Source organism: Podarcis liolepis (genome assembly GCF_965112155.1).
Source record: "Podarcis liolepis genome assembly, chromosome: 14".
NCBI lineage: Eukaryota > Metazoa > Chordata > Lepidosauria > Squamata > Lacertidae > Podarcis > Podarcis liolepis.
The window spans coordinates 4286873-4305100 of record NC_139569.1 but is presented as its reverse complement, the minus strand read 5'-3'; the positions used below and the strand labels follow the sequence as shown (position 1 = coordinate 4305100).

The 18228-nt window shown below is 42.1% G+C and overlaps 2 protein-coding genes across 4 annotated transcripts in view; both read right to left on the bottom strand.

Annotated features, from left to right (window-relative positions):
- Positions 1-18228, bottom strand: part of CARD11 (caspase recruitment domain family member 11) — a 335243-nt gene that overhangs the window by 9739 nt on the left and 307276 nt on the right. The window contains exon 25 of one of the 2 annotated variants that reach the window (XR_014518979.1): positions 7693-8117. The exons of the other annotated variant lie outside the window; for it this stretch is intronic. The gene's annotated coding sequence lies outside the window, so the exon portion shown is untranslated. Of the gene's footprint in view, positions 1-7692; positions 8118-18228 lie in introns of those variants that run through there. 2 annotated transcript variants of the gene reach the window in all.
- Positions 1-18228, bottom strand: part of TTYH3 (tweety family member 3) — a 76152-nt gene that overhangs the window by 29449 nt on the left and 28475 nt on the right. For both annotated transcript variants that reach the window (XM_083474754.1, XM_083474755.1), the window contains exons 2-5: positions 12675-12844; positions 4621-4732; positions 2552-2772; positions 2068-2163 (exon numbers count right to left, since the gene is read on the bottom strand). In XM_083474754.1, the coding sequence (XP_083330880.1) occupies positions 2068-2163; positions 2552-2772; positions 4621-4732; positions 12675-12844 (599 nt within the window). The remainder of the gene's footprint in view (positions 1-2067; positions 2164-2551; positions 2773-4620; positions 4733-12674; positions 12845-18228) is intronic.

Genomic DNA, 18228 nt, shown 5'->3' with positions numbered 1-18228 from the left:
ACACCAGAAGATACTATGTTAGTAACAGTCTTTTGAACACTAAAACACAGGTTTTCATTATTGTGTATACATGACAATAAGAAACTCCTGTTATTAAAATGTAGGCACTCCTTTATGCATAGCCAGCTACTTTGGAAAACTACACTCAAGCATCACAAAACCCACTGCACAAATAGAAAAACACACACAACAGAATTAAAGAGATGGGACAATTAATCAAGATAATGATGACTTGGTTTTGTCATCCCACTGAGTCATGACTGTGATATCTGAATTGATAAGCCATGGTTTGCAAACAGCCTGCAAACCATGGTTTGAAGTGGGTTTAAAGTCATAGTTTGTATGAGCTATGGTCTGATGTGATGATGACTGAATGGACTAACTGTGGATATTTATTTATTAGATGCATTTACTACACTTTCTTCACCAGTGGTCCCAAAGCATGTTGCATCATTACAAAACAGTAAAACACAATACAAAAATGACGAATCACTAAAACAGCTTATTCTTTTCCCCCCATTTGCTTTCATTTGCTTTTATGTTTTATATTGCATGATTAAGACTGTATCTTTGTTTTAATGGATGTTGTTTTTATATTTTACATAGTGTACACTACTTAAAAATGCTTTTAAATGAAGAAACAAGCAGTAGTTACTGCCTTTGCTCTGCCTCCAGAGGCTGCTGCACCACGGATACAGGAGTCAACTCTTGTAGGGGACTGCTGAACAGCTGCAGATATTCCTGGATGACACTGCATCCATGCCAGTTTGGGGACAGGCCTGAGTTTGGGGCTCAATTGTCACCCTGATGGATGACCTTTGTAGAGAGGAGGACAGGGGGAGTGGATGCTCCTTCTGCTCAATTTCTCAGCAGTTTCAAAATCCCTGCCTCTTGCACACACAAATTATGACTTTGAACTGCCATATGTATTTGCAGCCTGATCCTATGTATAGTTACTCTGAAGTCTTGACCCACTGATTTCATGAGCACATACTCCCAGATCACAGGAAAATTCTGTATTTAGATCAACAGAATTCTGCAGTACCACCAAAACACCAACTGTGTAAAAGAGGTATGCAAATCCTTGAAAATGTCAAGCTCTAGCCACATCTTGTGACTTCCCAAGTCATAATGAAAACCATCACGTGTTATTGTATGATTTCAACTTGTCAAAACAAGGTATTTAATTTACACAGCTTGATCTTTTTTGTGCAATACACTTTCACAAGCAATAAGGAAGCTACAGATATGAAATCCTTCTGACTCCATTAATCAACTGTGTGGATAAGTAAGTTTCTCCTGAACCACAGAATGGTAGCTGCTGTTTTGCATTTTGTTTAAGCAGCTCAATGCCTTCCTTTATCAGTTTTACCCTTTTGTTTCCCAGAAACACATTCTTCATGGTAAGCATTCCCTGTCCGGCCCCCAAAATGCCTGGATTTAAAGCCTCTGTAATGTGAGATCCATCTCTAAATTAAATACACAAGTTCAACTTCTGAGTGCATATGCAAATGACACTGCAAATGACCAATATGCAGGTGTACAGTGCACGTGAAGGGGCCTCATCATCTTAACCATATTAAAAGGTCTATTACAATAAGCACATCCCCACTGGTAAGATCAAAGCACACCATAGGGACTTGGCAGTTTTTAAGATGTGGCATTTCCAACCCATACATGCATGGGTCTAATTCTGCACCACGAGGAATATCTTCAACCAGAGACGCAGTACTGCATTCACCTTTCTTATCCATGGAGAGTACACCAGAGACCATTAAAATTACATTCACTTTGAAGAACATTTTCTCATCTTTCCAAGTTCAAAGATGGACACAAGCACAGTGCAACTGTGTAACTGTTACATGAATGCACTTTCTTGTTAATGCCTCCCAGAAAAAGCCATGGCCCTGTCAGAAAAAACCTCCAAATGACCTTTTTGAATGCAGCAAGCATCGCTCACTGAGTAAACACTACTTAATAGTGTATGGAAGACTTGAAGGGCACAGAACTGAAGATTAAAACAAGCTCATTTTAATACCTTCACATGCTGTTTCCACATCAACCTACCCCACAAGAATGGCCTTTGAGTTTCTAATTAGTCCAAATAGCACCAGCAGACAGATTAGGACATGGAACATGAGTAAGCCCAGGTATCCCAGCCACCTGTAGCAAAACCAAAACACAGATTAAAAAACAACACAGGAGACAATTAAAATGCGCAAAAGTGACAAGCAAGTCTTGGACAAGCAGTGCAATATTCTGATTCCCACACCCACTACAGAGATTGAGAAATGAATGCTACAAAGCTCATTTGCTTTGGCTTGGAGCTACATGCCATTGCATCATTATCATCACATCAATATCGAGGCAATTCAGAATTGGGCTAAGATTACTGGTAAATGCTCAAAAACCTTTCAATTTAAAAGAGTGGGGATACTAGCACTTCTAACTACAGAAAAATAGCATAGGAAGCCGAAGCTTGAACACTCAGCTTGAACAAGCACCAAAACAGCATAAAGAACACACATGTAAGAGTACACAGCCTGCTTACCTGTACCAGTCATACAGATCAATACGACCTGCCAGCAATTCTAGAGAGATGTCATCATTCTTCCAGAAAGGAATCTCTGTTGTCTGCCTCACAAGTTCATCCAAGAGTCCTTGGAGCTTTTGAACCACGTGCAGATAATCTGTCTGTTTAGCAAACATTACCTCCAGGAACCCCAAGTTGGGCTCTGCTGTTTTGTTCAGAGCAACTGCAATATTTTGCACCTGTGGATAAAGAAAGACAGGAATGAGTTCTCCACATCAGCACAGACACACACATAAAAGTAAAGGGCTAGCAAGTTGGTCAGCTTCAAGTGAGATGCTCTAAAGCAGCTTATCAATCATATCCAAAAACCAGCAATGCAGCTTATAGATTTGTCCCATTAACACTCTCACACAAATCTGACAATGCATGCAGAAATACATACTAATAATCTCTTCAGGACAGGAGAGGCAGGAAGAGGTGCTCTGTCTAATAGAATTTCACCAGGCATCCAGACTTTGCTGCTGTGTGGCAAGGACAACCTGCTACCACTATCTTCTCAAACAAAATGTTGGCAAATTCATCCTGCCTCTTTTACAGGGAGGGTACTTTATTGCTCGGTGGTTGAGGGCTGCTCCAATGAAAAGAGAGAACATTCCCTTTTCTTTGTGGGCTTGCTGCAGCAAAGCGTATTTCCCGGTACACAGAGGTGGCACTGCTAGAGCTGACTCTACCACCACAGATCACTGTTGTGCTAAAACAGAGTCTGCAAATCAGCTCAGAAAGCACATCCACAATTCCAAGTGTGGTCAGATTTCATAATAATAATAATAATAATTTATTATTTGTACCCCGCCCATCTGGCTGGGTTTCCCCAGCCACTCTGGGCAGCTTCCAACAAAGATGAAAAATACACTAAAATGTCACATATTAAAAACTTCCCTGAGATGTCTTCTGAATGTCAGGTAGTTGTTTATCGCTTTGACATCTGATGGGAGGGCGTTCCACAGGGCGGGCGCCACTACCAAGAAGGCCCTCTGCCTGGCTCCCTGTAACTTGGCCTCTCGCAGTGAGGAAACCGCCAGAAGGCCCTCGGAGCTGGACCTCAGTGTCCGGGCCGAACGATGGGGGTGGAGACGCTCCTTCAGATATACTGGAGCTGACTCTACCACCACAGATCGCTGTTGTGCTAAAACAGAGTCTGCAAATCAGCTCAGAAAGCACATCCACAATTCCAAGTGTGGTCAGATTTCATAAGTAATTTATACACAAGTGGATCTGAGCAAGGCTTTCATTCAGTGGACGCAACCTGGGTTTACAAAACCAAACCTTCCTCAACTCCATCACACCATAATAGACTATTGCTCACTTGAAGACAAAGCAGGCCATGTGGTTTCACTTCTGTGTGACTGCCTCACATGTTGCACTGAGAAATTATTTGAGATTATTTGTGCCATGAGGACAAATTCCTGCTTTACAATAAAAACAGGTGCTAGAGGTGCTATTTGCAATATCTCCACTTCTAAACTTTCTGAAACAGGAATCCTTCCCACTTAACAATCTGCAACTTACCCTGCAAAAAAGAAGGCTAGCCCTGTTTTTAAGGGTTTAACCTAAGCATCTTCATGTAAGGAATCTCAGATAACTAAGATTGGAAAAGGCGCAGGATTGTTGCTGCTAGAGTATTGGGCTAACTGGATTATTGGTATGGCTCCCTAAGAGGCAGTTCTTTATAGTCTCATTATCAAGCAGTACAGGTGTAAATTAACATTGTGGTTTTGCTGTTTTTTTGTGTATTGTCGCTGCTCAGGAAGGTTGGGGAAAGCATTAACATGCAGCAGCTTGAACCAAGCATAATCGTGATGGAACATTACTTTATTTAACAGGTTTGACTTGCTTGGATATTTTTAGAACAAGGAATGAAAGGAAATAGAACTGCATTTCCTTCTGCTAATGGAAGCTGTCAAGGACCTGTTGGGAAGCAGATAAGAACGGAGAGGCAGACACACAGGTGGGTTCTCACCTGAGGACAAGGTTTCAACAACAGCTCTCTCCCTCTCTGTCTTTGGGGGGAGCCTTCTTCCACTTACCCGGTCTTGGACCCCTGCAACAGTGAGATTGGCGTGCCGCAGTGAAGATGTTAGCCGATGAATGCCATCACTGGTCTCCCCATTTCCATAGAAGCCAACAGCTATGCCAGCGCTGTGGGGAGACAAAATAGGAAAGAGTTTGAACATTTCAATCTATGCAGGCAGCTGCAAACTTATTCCTCATATTCTGAAGTTCTCCACAGGAAGAGAACAGTATACTCTGGGCTGTAAGAAAGGTTGCAACTGGATAATTATAATCCCCAAAAGAAAGAATAAGGGGGAAAACACTTCTTGTTTGTTTGCTTGCTTTAGCTCTGGATTCTAGCTAGAAGTGTAATATACAAAGCTGATGGCCCACTCACTACTGAGCATTAGTTTTAGGACAGGGAACATTTTACTGTTCCACCTGCTCAAGTGTTCCAGCACATTGCAGTTGACTCTGAGGCATCTCCAAGGGTGCAGATAGTTCATGTGGGATGGGGAGTAGTAGTAATAATAATTTTAATAATAATTTATTATTTATACCCCACACATCTGGCTGGAGAAGCCTATTGAGTCTGTATGGACTGACTCACATTTCAGGGAAAGACAGGAAACTGTGGCCAGGCTTCCTTTCAGGGAATGTTGCCCACCATTGCTGATGTCATTGAGGAAGTCCCGATAAACCAAATAACTCCAGATGACAGCTCAGAAACCACTGCTTTAAGAGAACAATGCAGGAGGTGTGGGCTTTCTAGATTTCAAATCAAGGCTTCCAGGCTTTCTACCTTGAATTTTTGGCAGGTTACACATTCTATCCACCCAATTAGTAGAAGAAACCACCTACCTAACACAGGATACCAGAAATCTTTCAGTTTAAAATGAGACAAGAAACTGCCCATTCCAAAAGAAAACCATCAGCAGCATCACATTTGCTTTTCATGCTCAACACTGAACGATGACCAATAGGGGAAGTTATCTTCCTAAATCTATACAATGTACCATCCAGAATATTACAGTGGCAGATCTGTACCTCAGAAGTTAGCAAAATGAATGGATATGCTTCTTTGTATCCAGAATACCCCTGGTGTTTCCCATAATGCAGACGGTGTTGCTACAAACAGAGCAGCTATGGAAATCTGGTTCAGTTTGCACACACCACTACTACTACTACTACTACTACTACGACTACTACTACTACTACCACTAATAATAATTTATTACTTATACCCCGCCCAACTGGCTGGGTTTCCCCAGCCACTCTCGGCGGCTTCCAACAAGAGATTAAAAATACATTAAAACATCAGTCATTAAAAAACTTCCCTAAACAGGGCTGCCTTCAGATGTCTTCTAAACGTCAGATAGTTGTTTATTCCTTTGACATCTGATGGGAGGGCATTCCACAGGGCCGGAGCCACTACTAAGAAGGCCCTCTGTCTGGTTCCTTCTCACTGCTTCTCACAGTGAGGGAACTGCCAGAAGGCCCTCGGCGCTGGACCTCAGTGTCCGGGCCGAACGATGGGGATGGAGACTCTCCTTCAGGCCAAACTCATGGCTTAATATGAATGCACAAACACACAAGACTGCAGGCTCCCAGAGATGCAGTTGCAGCCATTCTGCTCCTCTTCTGGTTCTGCCTTCCACACTGCTGGAAATATGTCCTGAAGCCAGTGCATATGAAGAACCATCTTCAATTCAATTCAATATGAAGAACCATCTTCTCTCACAAGAACCAGCCCTCAACCCAAACCATCCTTTGATGTCACTTTGGGGTTTCCATCTTCTGAGGTCATGTGAGTAGCAACAGGGTTTTTCCCGCAACAGTGCAACATTTCTGGAATACCTTCCACAAATGTTTGCCTGTGTTGCTTTCATTTAGGCATCAGATGATAAGGCTATAATTTTGGATTTTCAAGTGATTCACTGCTGTTTTAATTTTCCTAATTTGATAAATTGCAAATTATTCTTTGTAAAAAAATAAATAACTATAGGCCATTTCAAATATCAATGTGGCATAGAAATATTGTAAATAGGAATGAAAGCTGTCAAGTTGAATTCACTCAGGACAGAGAAATTACCCACAATTAATTAAAACATTTCTATACTGCATCCCATGTTGGGCCCTGAGGTGGTGTTCAACAATACTGAAATGTGTATCAAAACACCTAAAGGATGAGCAGCAGACAGCAGGAACAGTCCTTAGGCTGCGTATTTAGGACGGTGGAAGGTCTAAGAATATGAGAATGTAACTATTATAGGTTGCCATCCCAAGCAGATGGAGAAAAGCAAAAATCTGTCACCTGAGGTGACACAAGTCCAAGGGCTGAAATAGGTACAGATGGCCCTGTAAGATCACAATCTCCTAACTTACCTTTCTCTAGCGAACAAAGGCACATATCTAGTGACGGGATAAGCTTTCATCTTTGTGTCAGGCAAAAAGCGGATAATCCCCACTGATTGTAACTGATCCATTAAAAAAACTTTTTTTAAGGGTTTAACCCACACAGTTGTTGTATGAATTAGACAGAGGTCAGCTGGAGGTAAAATAATGGGCCGCGTGGGGGAGGAAAGCTGTCTTGCCATGTGAAAAGGCAAGGGACCCGATGAGATCATTTAATAAGATGTGGCATCAACTGGGAGTTTGGAGGTGTGGCTTGTTTAAAAGACATAGTAGAACTGCATTCTGTAGAACGGTATCCGAAAGCAATACTTAAAATAACAATATTTCAAAAGTCATTATATCGTCATGCCAATATTGTTATTTAATGGTGATTTCTAAGCCCTTATTGAGGTCCAGCTACAAACAGTGAGGTTAGCTTGGGACTGAAAAGAAACACTCAAATTTTATGCTATCATGTGTGGTTCAGGTATTTCTGCAGCCACCATGTTTCCTCTGAAAGCAGAGAAGGAAAGGTTCAGTAACTTCCAACAGCAGCAGCCAATAGTCCCACACACCATGATAGAGGGAAGATATAGTCACTGTATATAATGCTGCTGCGGTAGATGGACCAATGGTTAAGTACAAGGCAGACTCCCATGTTCCTATGGTAATAATAATAATAATAATAATAATAATAATAATAATAAGCCCTATATTCTAAACAAAATGCTTGTTTAACCTGGAGGTAGGATGTATGAATTGTGTATTGATTTGTAATGATTTGTTGGGTCTCTGGACCATAATAAAGATTGATTGATTGATTGATAATAATAATTTATTATTTATACCCTGCCCATCTGGCTGGGTTTCCCCAGCCACTTTGGGCGGCTTCAAACAGAATATTAAAATACAATAGTCTATTAAACATTAAAAACTTCCCTAAACAGGGCTGCCTTCAGATGTCTTCTAAAAGTCTGGCACAGTGGTTCTTAACCTGAAACTGTTCTTAACCTGAGGTACCACTTTAGCTAATGGGGCCTCCCACTGCCACTGTACCGCCACCACACGATTTCTGTTCTCATCCTGAAGCAAAGTTCTTAACCCGAGGTACTATCTCTGGGTTACCGGAGTCTGTAATCTGAAGCGTCTGTAACCTGAAGCGTCTGTAACCCGAGGTACCACTGTAGCTGTTTTTCTCTTTGACACCTGGTGGGAGGGCGTTCCACAGGGCAGGTGCCACTACCGAGAAGGCCCTCTGTCTGGTTCCCTGTAACCTCACTTCTCACAGGGAGGGAACCACCAGAAGGCCCTCGGAGCTGGACCTCAGGGTCTGGGCAGAACGATGGGGGTGGAAATGCTTCTTCAGGTATACTGGACCGAGGCCGTTTAGGGCTTTAAAGGTCAGCACCAACACTTTGAATTGTGCTCGGAAACGTACTGGGAGCCAATGTAGGTTTTTCAAGACTGGTGTTATGTGGTCTTGGCGGCCGCTCCCGGTCACCATGTCAGGGTTGCTACAAAGTGAACCATGGTGGGGGCCATGGTGGAAAGGCGGCTGTTAGGCACATGGTTCACCCCCGCCAACAGAAAAAGGTTACCCATTCCCAATATGTGAGTGGCTGCCATCTGCTCCTAGAGAAGAAGAAAAAAGCCTATCCACTGCCAGTGTTTTAAGAGAGAGCAAAACCAAATCACCACACCTGACACCAGCCAGCTGTGGTTCAGACATAAATGGAAGGAACACTATGGGGGATGGGAAACTCTCCATTGCATTTATCACTAAATTACTGTTGTATAAGGTGGAGTAAATTGTATATAGGCTTGTATATAGGCTTGGTTTCAAGAGCTGCCCCTCCCCTCAACCCAATTATGACCATGGGATGAAGAGATTTTCCATTTGGTGGAGGCAATTGAGGTTGTGGAAAAGCCCCCCATACCCTTCATTGACTAAATTTGACAGGCTTTTCACTGGTACTCATTACTGAATAAAAGCTGGGGTTTTCAGAAATGAAAATTCCTGAAGGTCACATACAGCCCAGTGAGCACAAATTGCCTGTTGGATAAAAGAAGAGCAAAAGAGAACATGGTTGTATTCTGTTAACTATAATTTTGTGTTTAAGAACTTTGTTCTGAGCAGGACCTAGTAGCTATCAGGGGTGGGGGCGGGGGTGGGGAGTTAGGCTGAGTATGGCTGGATATGATTAACAAAGTTCCTTAAGAATCACTGAAATCTGGTGGGGGGGTTTCTGAATAAGGGAGTGGATATCAAAAACACAGAAGGAAAGTTGTATGCATACAGGAGATGCTGTGTGTGGCCACTCAAATGACCTGTTCCCCTTATTTAGCACTAAAGTGAGGCTTCAAAATAAGGGCCCAGCAATTAATATATACATAGCGTCTCATCTTTACAAGTTAATATTGCAGTGGCAGCAAGACATCTTTAATTAAAGGGACTTTACAAGCTGAATCCTTAAAAAAAAGAACTTTTGTTACTCCTGGGGACAAGTTAATATTCCCATCTAATTACCACCTTATTCTTCAACATTGGGAGAAAATGCTATTTCTGGTAGAGCTGTAAAAGCCATATTTCAACATCTGTTTGCATGTTATTTCTGCTAAATGCAGTTGCTCAAGACATTTCCCAATGATCAGAACCAATCTGTCTGGAATTTCCTGGACATATCCAGAATCCTGCAGCTGCAAGCAGTGTTCGTATGGAAATCGGCTAAATATTCGGAGGTATGGCAGCCCATGCTGGCATTGTTGATTTTGCTGATTCTCCTCAGAAATAGCTCAAAAATGTCCTATTTTGGCAAAAAAGCTTAACAACTTTGGCCAAAACTACAAAAAGCTCAACAAACTTTCTGTTGTTGGGAACCCTAACTTTCTGCTCTTGTTTCTCTGGTGTTTTATTATTTATTTACTCATTCATTCATTCATTCATTCATTCATATAACACCCTTCATCTGAAGATCTCAGGAAGGTTCACAATATATAATGATGATGATGATAATAATAATAATAATTCTTCCAATACTTTCCACTATTTCCAAAGATCACAAACAAAGCACACCTCAGAAAATCTACAGTGTCCATAGGTACATTAAAAGTAACAAATGTGTTTTTGGAGGATTGGAATCAGAATTGGAAGGTGCCCTGGAATTCCCTCCTCAATTCTTGATCTACCAAGCAAGACATCTGCAGCATTCCTGAGTCCACCCAGGCTCTTCTTTAATACCTCCAGCAAAGGAGACACCAGCTCCTGAGGCAGTCCTGTTCCACAGTCAAACAGTTCTTACCACTAGGATGTCTATCCAAATGTTTAGCTGAAATCTGCTTCACTGCCATTTCTACTCATTAGTTCTAATCCTGCCTATGCATGGCAGCTGCAAGAACACCTGCAGCCCAGACACATCCCACAAAAGACAACAGAGTGCCTTGGTGGCTGCACCCCAAGTCTCTGATGGCTACCTATGAGAAACCCTAGATTAGAGCCATGGTTAGGAACACTCTCCTAAGAGACCAAAAACAAGAATCCTCAAATCAAAGTGCTTAAATAAAATTTGCTATAACCACTTTCTCTTCAACATATGCGGGATTGTTGTTGTTGTTTAGTCGTGTCTGACTCTTTGTGACCCCCTGGACCAGAGCACGCCAGGCACTCCTGTCTTCCACTGCCTCCCGCAGTTTGGTCAAACTCATGCTGGTAGCTTCGAGAACACTGTCCAACCATCTCATCCTCTGTCGTCCCTTTCTCCTTGTGCCCTCCATCTTTCCCAACATCAGGGGTCTTTTCCAGGGAGTCTTCTCTTCTCATGAGATGGCCAAAGTATTGGACCCTCAGCTTCACAATCTGTCCTTCCAGTGAGCACTCAGGGCTGATTTCCTTAAGTATGGATAGGTTTGATCTTCTTGCAGTCCATGGGACTCTCAAGAGTCTCCTCTAGCACCATAATTCAATAGCATCAATTCTTCGGCGATCAGCCTTCTTTATGGTCCAGCTCTCACTTCCATACATCACTACTGGGAAAACCATAGCTTTAACTATACGGACCTTTGTTGGCAAGGTGATGTCTCTGCTTTTTAAGATGCTTTCTAGGTTTGTCATATGCGGGATTAAAAGTCTGCAAATGCAATGCTTGATGGTAGATTGAGGAAAGGGAGTAGAGGATAACCCAAAATAACATTCAGAATGGGCAAGAGTAAAGGCAAAAGTTAATTGTGCTATTCAAAGCTGAAATGTTTTGCCCTCTCCAGAGACCCTGACTCTCTCATGCACCAAGGTGCTGCAGATCTGTTGGTCACACAGCAATGGGTTGGTTGCCAAGAAAGGTCCGGTAAAAGGGCTAGAAATACCACCGTTTAAAAGACTGGCAGTGAATTTTTCTAATTGCTCAAGGTGCCAAGAGATCAGAAACAGCTACAAGGACCATTGGCTGAAGTTTTCCCTTTGTAAACTGCTGATCAGTCTTTTGATAAATGCAATTTAAAATGCAGAGAGGCATCAAAATAGCTCTGTGGATGGACAGAGGTCACCCCTGTGTGCTGCAATATAGTTTGAAAGCTAATCTATCTCAAGCTTTGATGCAGAAAGAGCAGAACTTCTGCCCTGTTCACTTTAGAAAAATGCTCCATGAAACATACCTGTCTGTGGGCAAATAAGCTCATTATTACTAATGCTACCAGAATAACCAATTTGTACCGATCATCATCCCCACTCAAGAGCAGAGAGGTGAGGAGCCCCATTCCCTCTACTGTCTGCCCTGTTCTAAATCTCAGGTGGTGAACAAACTTGTTTGCTTGCACTTCCAGCTTTTGCCATTCAAACCCAAGCAAATAAACTCTCCAAGGAATCCAGGGGTTTTTTTTTAAATTGTGTGAATTCCATTTTTTAAAATGGGGGTAAAAGAGTAGCTTACTAGCTGTGCTTAGCACAAAACTAGTAAACAACAAAAGTTTTCCACAAAAATCAAGTCGGGAGAAGACAATAAGGATAAGACATTTGAAGGATATTTCAGATATTCCTGAAGGTTAGAAAAACAACAAAGATAGAATGCCAGCTTGACACTGCAGAACTACATGTTTGTTTCTATTCTAAGGACAATATGACCTTGAATGGGGGATTACCTCCACATGCTACTCTCAGAGGAAAGCATTACAATCACTCTTGCAGTTTTTAGTATGCTCTGTGCATGCAGATAACTGATAATCAAGTTAGCACTTGGTGGAAACAATTTCCTCCTGCAAAGATGGGCCCATTCAGCTGGCCTGCCCCCACTGATGGATCCTGGTGGATTCCTGATTTTCTGGGGGATGCGTTGTAGGATCAGTTTCATTTTACATACTCTGATGATGTGGCTTTCTAAGCAATATACAAAGATAAGGTAGGCCTTGCCCAGAGGTTTATGATCTAACAGACACAATGCTAAGCCAACAGTTTCACCACAGATCTACACTGACTTAAGCAGCCCCATGAGCCTGGATCAGGAAGAGACTTACTATGGAGCCTGCTAGGGAAGAGAATATTATCTTGTATCATAGACTGGTGAAGGCTATGTTTGAAAAGCTACAACTTTGGGTAGCTGGCTGGGTAAATGTGGCAGCAGTGGCAGAATGAGAAGGCAAGTTTATCTCTGCCTTTGTCAGATTAGTTCTGTTTGCCCTTCTGTTAGTCTGGAGGAGGGGGAGGACTTACCTGCAGACCAGAGTTGCAATGATGACACACCAAGCTGTACAGCAGCAATCTGCATTCAGCTGTTCTTCAGTTTTCCGATGGCGACAACATAACCAGAAGGAATAGAAAAGGAGGAAGAGGAGATCCAGAGCAAGGCAGGACAGAGCAACACCACCCAGCAGCAAGAGGGCCTGAGGAAGAGAGAGAAAAAACAGTTAACCGAGAGGCATTTCGATAGCAGGAATATACAAAATAAAAAAAATTCCTTCCAGTAGCACCTTAAAGACCAACTAAGTTAGTTCTTGGTATGAGCTTTCGTGTGCATGCACACTTCTTCAGATACACTGCTACTGGAAGGAATTTTTTTTATTTTGACTATGGCAGACCAACACGGCTACCTATCTACTACAGGAATATACAAAATCACCTCTGTGGCCCAATTGCTGTGATCTCCACAAGTACTATTGCTCACAAAATCTTGAGAGGCCAGCAAATAAGGAATTCCCTTTTAAAATCCAGATTGAGTCACAGGGGGAGTTTACCTGGACTGTATTTTAAGTGAGGGCTACTTCACATTTACAGCTTATTTCGTTGCATCACTGATTAGCACTGGGGGCATATTTTTGAAGTATGGAGGGCTGAAGGCCACAAACATTGGCTACCACATGAGCTAAGGCTCCTGTCACATGAAAGGGGCTCTTAAACTAAGGTTACCAGATTTTTTTCAAGGAATCCGGGGACACTTTTCAACTTCAATGGATTTTGTATGGGGACTGATATGTAAATCTGGGGACTGTCCGTGGGAAATGGGGATGCCTGGTAACCTTATCTTAAACCCACTCCTCCTCAGTATGAATAGATGAGGCTTTTGTAAAGTCCTTCATTAATGTGCAATTTTAAACTGAAAGCTAAGCCTGTGAGAAAACATTTTTCTTCATACAGTTTATTGCACAAAGTCATAATTTAGGCTGATGGTTAAGTACACTGGTAGCATACACTGTGGCCACAGAATTCACTGCGCAGCCAAATGCGTCTCTAAACCTCCAAATCTGGGAAGAATGCATGTAAGTTAGACTTCTTTGCTTTTCTCAGATTGCATGCATGTAGACCACTGAAAAAGCATGGTAAGAGGAGTGCCATCATGGTAGAAGATAAAGGGCTACTCTGGGGGCTACATGGGGAGCCTATCCCTCCCAGACTTATCTTTATTAGCTCAATGCCAGAGTGATGCTTTTAAGAAGTTAGAGATCTTTCCCATAACCCTTTTAAATCACCATACTGTTCTTCCCCTCCACCCAAAATACCTCCCTTTTCTCTCTTTTTCATTTCCCCCTGCTTCTAAATTACCATGCCTTCTTTCTAGATTTGCTACAAGGATTATTTAAGACAAGCTGATCAATTGCATCACATCATGAATGGGATAGCTTTGGCTATGCGACATCACTGAGGGCAAAACAGAGCCAACTGAGAAAACGGGCCATGCTGGAGTAGTTTCTGCAAAGTCCTAACCCCCACACTGCAGCATCTCATTTCCAGCGCAGGAGAAATGCGAATCACCATTTGCTGGATGAAATGGCAAGCAATGATTGGCTGCAAGCCAGGGAAGGAGGTAATGCATGAGATTGGGGTTCCTTTAAGGCTTTTTCAGGTAGTACCAAACCACAGTTTGGTATTACATCTATACCAACTCAGTATGAGGAACTCAGATGTCATTCTAGCATGACTTATTCAAATTCATTCATTTTCTGCAATTTAAACACACACACACACACACACACACACACACACACACTTGAACCAATTGCTTTTTGGACACAAATCTGGAGGTTACTGGCTGTAAAATGACACTGAATTGCAAGTCCTGGAATGGAGCCCAAGAGATTTGTGCCAACACAGTAATGTTAGTAACCTTCACTCCACAGACAAATCTGTCCCAGAAATGTGCAATAGAAGGGATTTTATTTTTAATCAGTTACGTCTCTTTTGCCCTTCCTGTCCTCTTGCAATCCTGATAAAATTACAGAAAGTATGAATTTTTAACAATAAAAACTCTCCCTTAGCCTTGGAAATGACATTAAAAATACTACAATTAAATGAAAAGTTAGTCCTAAAAACAGGTTGACTGCCACTATACAATTGAAATACCACAAAAACGCCTGCCGAAAAGAAAGCACACACATTTGTGCTTATCCTTGCTGGGAAACTGAGCAACACCAAAGCTTTCAGCTAAGCAAATACCACTGATTGCAGAATGACAGGTTGTCTACTACACTAGATGCCACTCATGTGGCAAAGGAGTTGTCCCAGGATTTCAGAATACAACTAGTTTGGAACAACCTTACCTAAGCTGGTGCCCTCTGGATGCTGTTGGATTCCAATTTCCATCAGCCCCAGTTATTATGACCAAGGTGTACTGAGGATCGGATCTGAAGTCCAACATGCAGGCTACCCCTGGCCCACTCAGACCACGAGCAGCACCCCAGTGTCCTCAAGAAGAGGGAGGATTCTCCCATTTGTGGTCCATTTACCTGGTGATCTCAGGGACTAAAGCTGCAACCCCCTGCATGCAAAGCATATACCCCAATACTTAACTACAGTTCTGCCTCAAGGAGGAGTAAAAATGATAAATTCTCAAATCAAACCTTTTGTCTGTTGCTCCTGTTTCTCATTTCAATGCAGCATTGCTCGAAGTTATATTTTAAAAAGCTGAAGTTGTGCTAAGGCATTTATTATAGAACCTGTGGTCTGCAATAATCATTTTGCAGCAAACTCATCTAAAATAGCATGCTACTTCAAGTTCTCTCTTAACCATGGTTGAGACAGCAGCATTGAGCTGCAGGACTGTGAAAGATATGAGAGAATTCCCTCCTTTCACAAAAGAAAAGAAACAACCCTCAAATGATCCCTACCACAGAAGTTTGCATGCACATACACTCTTAGGAGCTTACTGGAGTTTCCGCTGTATCATGCCAAAGGGTGACATCATCTGCTCCTTGCTCCTTTGCAGTCATTCTCAGAGGTGTATTAAAAGGACCAGGGGACGGTGAAATGTTTTTAGAGTTCTACATGCCACATTTACCCTTTGAAGGCAGTGAAGGGCATTTTATGTTGCCAAAGTGAATGGTAATTCTTTGTAAGATGCACATAGGCCAGGCATAAGCAAACTCCGGCCCTCCAGATGTTTGGGACTACAATTCCCATCATCCCTAGCTAACAGGACCAGTGGTCAGGGATGATGGGAACCGTAGTCCTAAACATCTGGAGGGCCGGGGTTTGCCTATGCCTGACATAGGCATTCACAAATATCAGACCTCTCCACAAACCCAGTCAAACACTGAAGAGAAATGTAGCATGTGGGCAGGCAACCGCAACCTGGGTAGTCTAGGAGCTGGCGCACTGAACAAGGTGGGGAGACCCAGGTTCAAAACACCACTTGGTCACAAAGCTTGATTGGTGATCTACCCCACAGGATTGCTGCAAAGGTAAAAGGGAGGAATCATACACACGTGCCCTGAACCCACTGGAGGAAGGGTGGAACAAAAATACTGTTAATTGCTATTATTATTTAACAACTTCCTACATAAAATGGTGTCAGAATTGGACCAAGAGAGCTTTCCCCATAGTTGAGATGCTGGTATCTTAGCAACCTCCAAGGAGGGGTCACAGGTACCCGATTCTTTCATCACTACCCTAATTTCAAGTATGAACCACTCATGAGTTGTACATAGACTCCTGCAGGGAAGTTGTTCTTTTCCATTTTATCAGTATACTTGCTGAAAGCTTCTCTGCAGAACAATGATTTAGAAAAGGATAATCTCTCCCGCTCTCCAAATGCAGTTTGTACTGACACATCCCCACAGACTAAATCTTTATTAAATGAAGCTTAGCTCAAATTTGGCAGGCTGTCAACTGAGCATGCTCACTGAAAAGACAGATTTCCTCACAGAAGCTGCTGCAAGTCCAACAAAATGGATGCTTCAGTTGTTTTGCATTAACTGTGTCTAAGGCAGCTAACCTGTAAGGTAGGAAATGCAGAGTTCAGAAGCAGCTTGTTTACATCACTCTTTGAAGCAGTAAAGCCTCAAATAGATGAACAAGAACCATAAAGATTACCTTATCAGCCTCAAAATAAATTACTCTCAAGCAGATAGAAAACAGAAGGTGTCCCAATGGCATGTTTACATAACATGGGATGGAAAAACAACATACATCTCTGCTATCATAATTTGCAATCAATGGGATTGGATTGTGGTGTATCACAGCCATCTATGCATCACGAAGCATTACACTGCACAGTGTAAGGAAAGATCTGGCGCATCTCCAGATTCAGGGGGGTGGCGGGGGGGGGGGGAAGAGAAATATTCCTCTACCAAAAAGCTTTGAAAATTCCCTCTGCAACAAGTATTCTGGGATCGAACTGGGAACCTTGAGCCTAAGTCTTAGTCTAGTGAGGTAACTAGGGAAAGGCATGGGGAAGGGAGAGGTACCCTTTTTCTTTTCATGTATCTGATATGTCCCTGCCAAATACGAGTTTTAACTGTACCAGGACACAAATAAAACAGACCTCATTTTCTTTTGTTCCAGTGGATGCCTTCAATCTCCAACAACTCAGTTGTCCTCAACATTCTTTTGGCCCTTGAAGTCACTGATCGTAAGTCCTTGCTAGGCTACACAATTCTCTTTTAATTTATAAATTAATATACTTCTGCAGACCTGAGTCCTCATGTACATAGTAATTCAGCACAAGCAAATTTTTGTGATTTCATTTGAAATCCATCTGTTAAAACTGAAATGAAATTGTCACAGATTCATTTTAGTGGTTTTTTTTAACTTTTCTAATCAAAATGTCAGAAGTAGTTAAGAGTTGTAAGGGTCTTCAAGTTGGTGGCCTGCCGACGTTTCCAGCTGGTATTTGTTCTCAAGGAAATGAACCAATACTGCAATAGAATAATGAACTGATGCGAGCACATTAAGTCAATATATACATTTACACACCAGACTCAAATGAATCTTCATCAGTGGCATCCATTGTACTGAAAATAATCACAGGATAATTCACTGACATGCTAGCCTGCATTTCCTCCTGCTATATTCAACTAAAGAGTCAAATATAACTGGTCATTTTCTTCATGGCAACCAAATTCAGTTGGAGCAACAAACACTCCCAGAAAAAGAAAGGTACCCGGTGTGTTGCACATTGTTCATGTGAATAAAGTGCATTCAATGTTGAGGATAGATTCTTGTTTCTGTTGCCTCATATTACTTCTTTTGACTCAAAGTCCTAAACTTGGCAACTCTTGCCTTCAGCAAGATGTTCTTTTTCTGCCTTTCCCTGTAGCCTAGATGTCACTACAATGAATACTTCGACCCATAATGAGGTCTCTCACCTTTATAAAGAGCAACCAACAATGACCCCAGCAAGGGAGGTAACTCCATCCATGTCCCCAGCTCCCACCTGTGGACACAGTATTCAGATTCTTAGCTCAATTACTGCCAAAGGCTTTATTCTAAACATCACTACAATGACCAAACATGATCAGGTTGCAGGTTACATGGTTCTGAAGTTTACAGCACA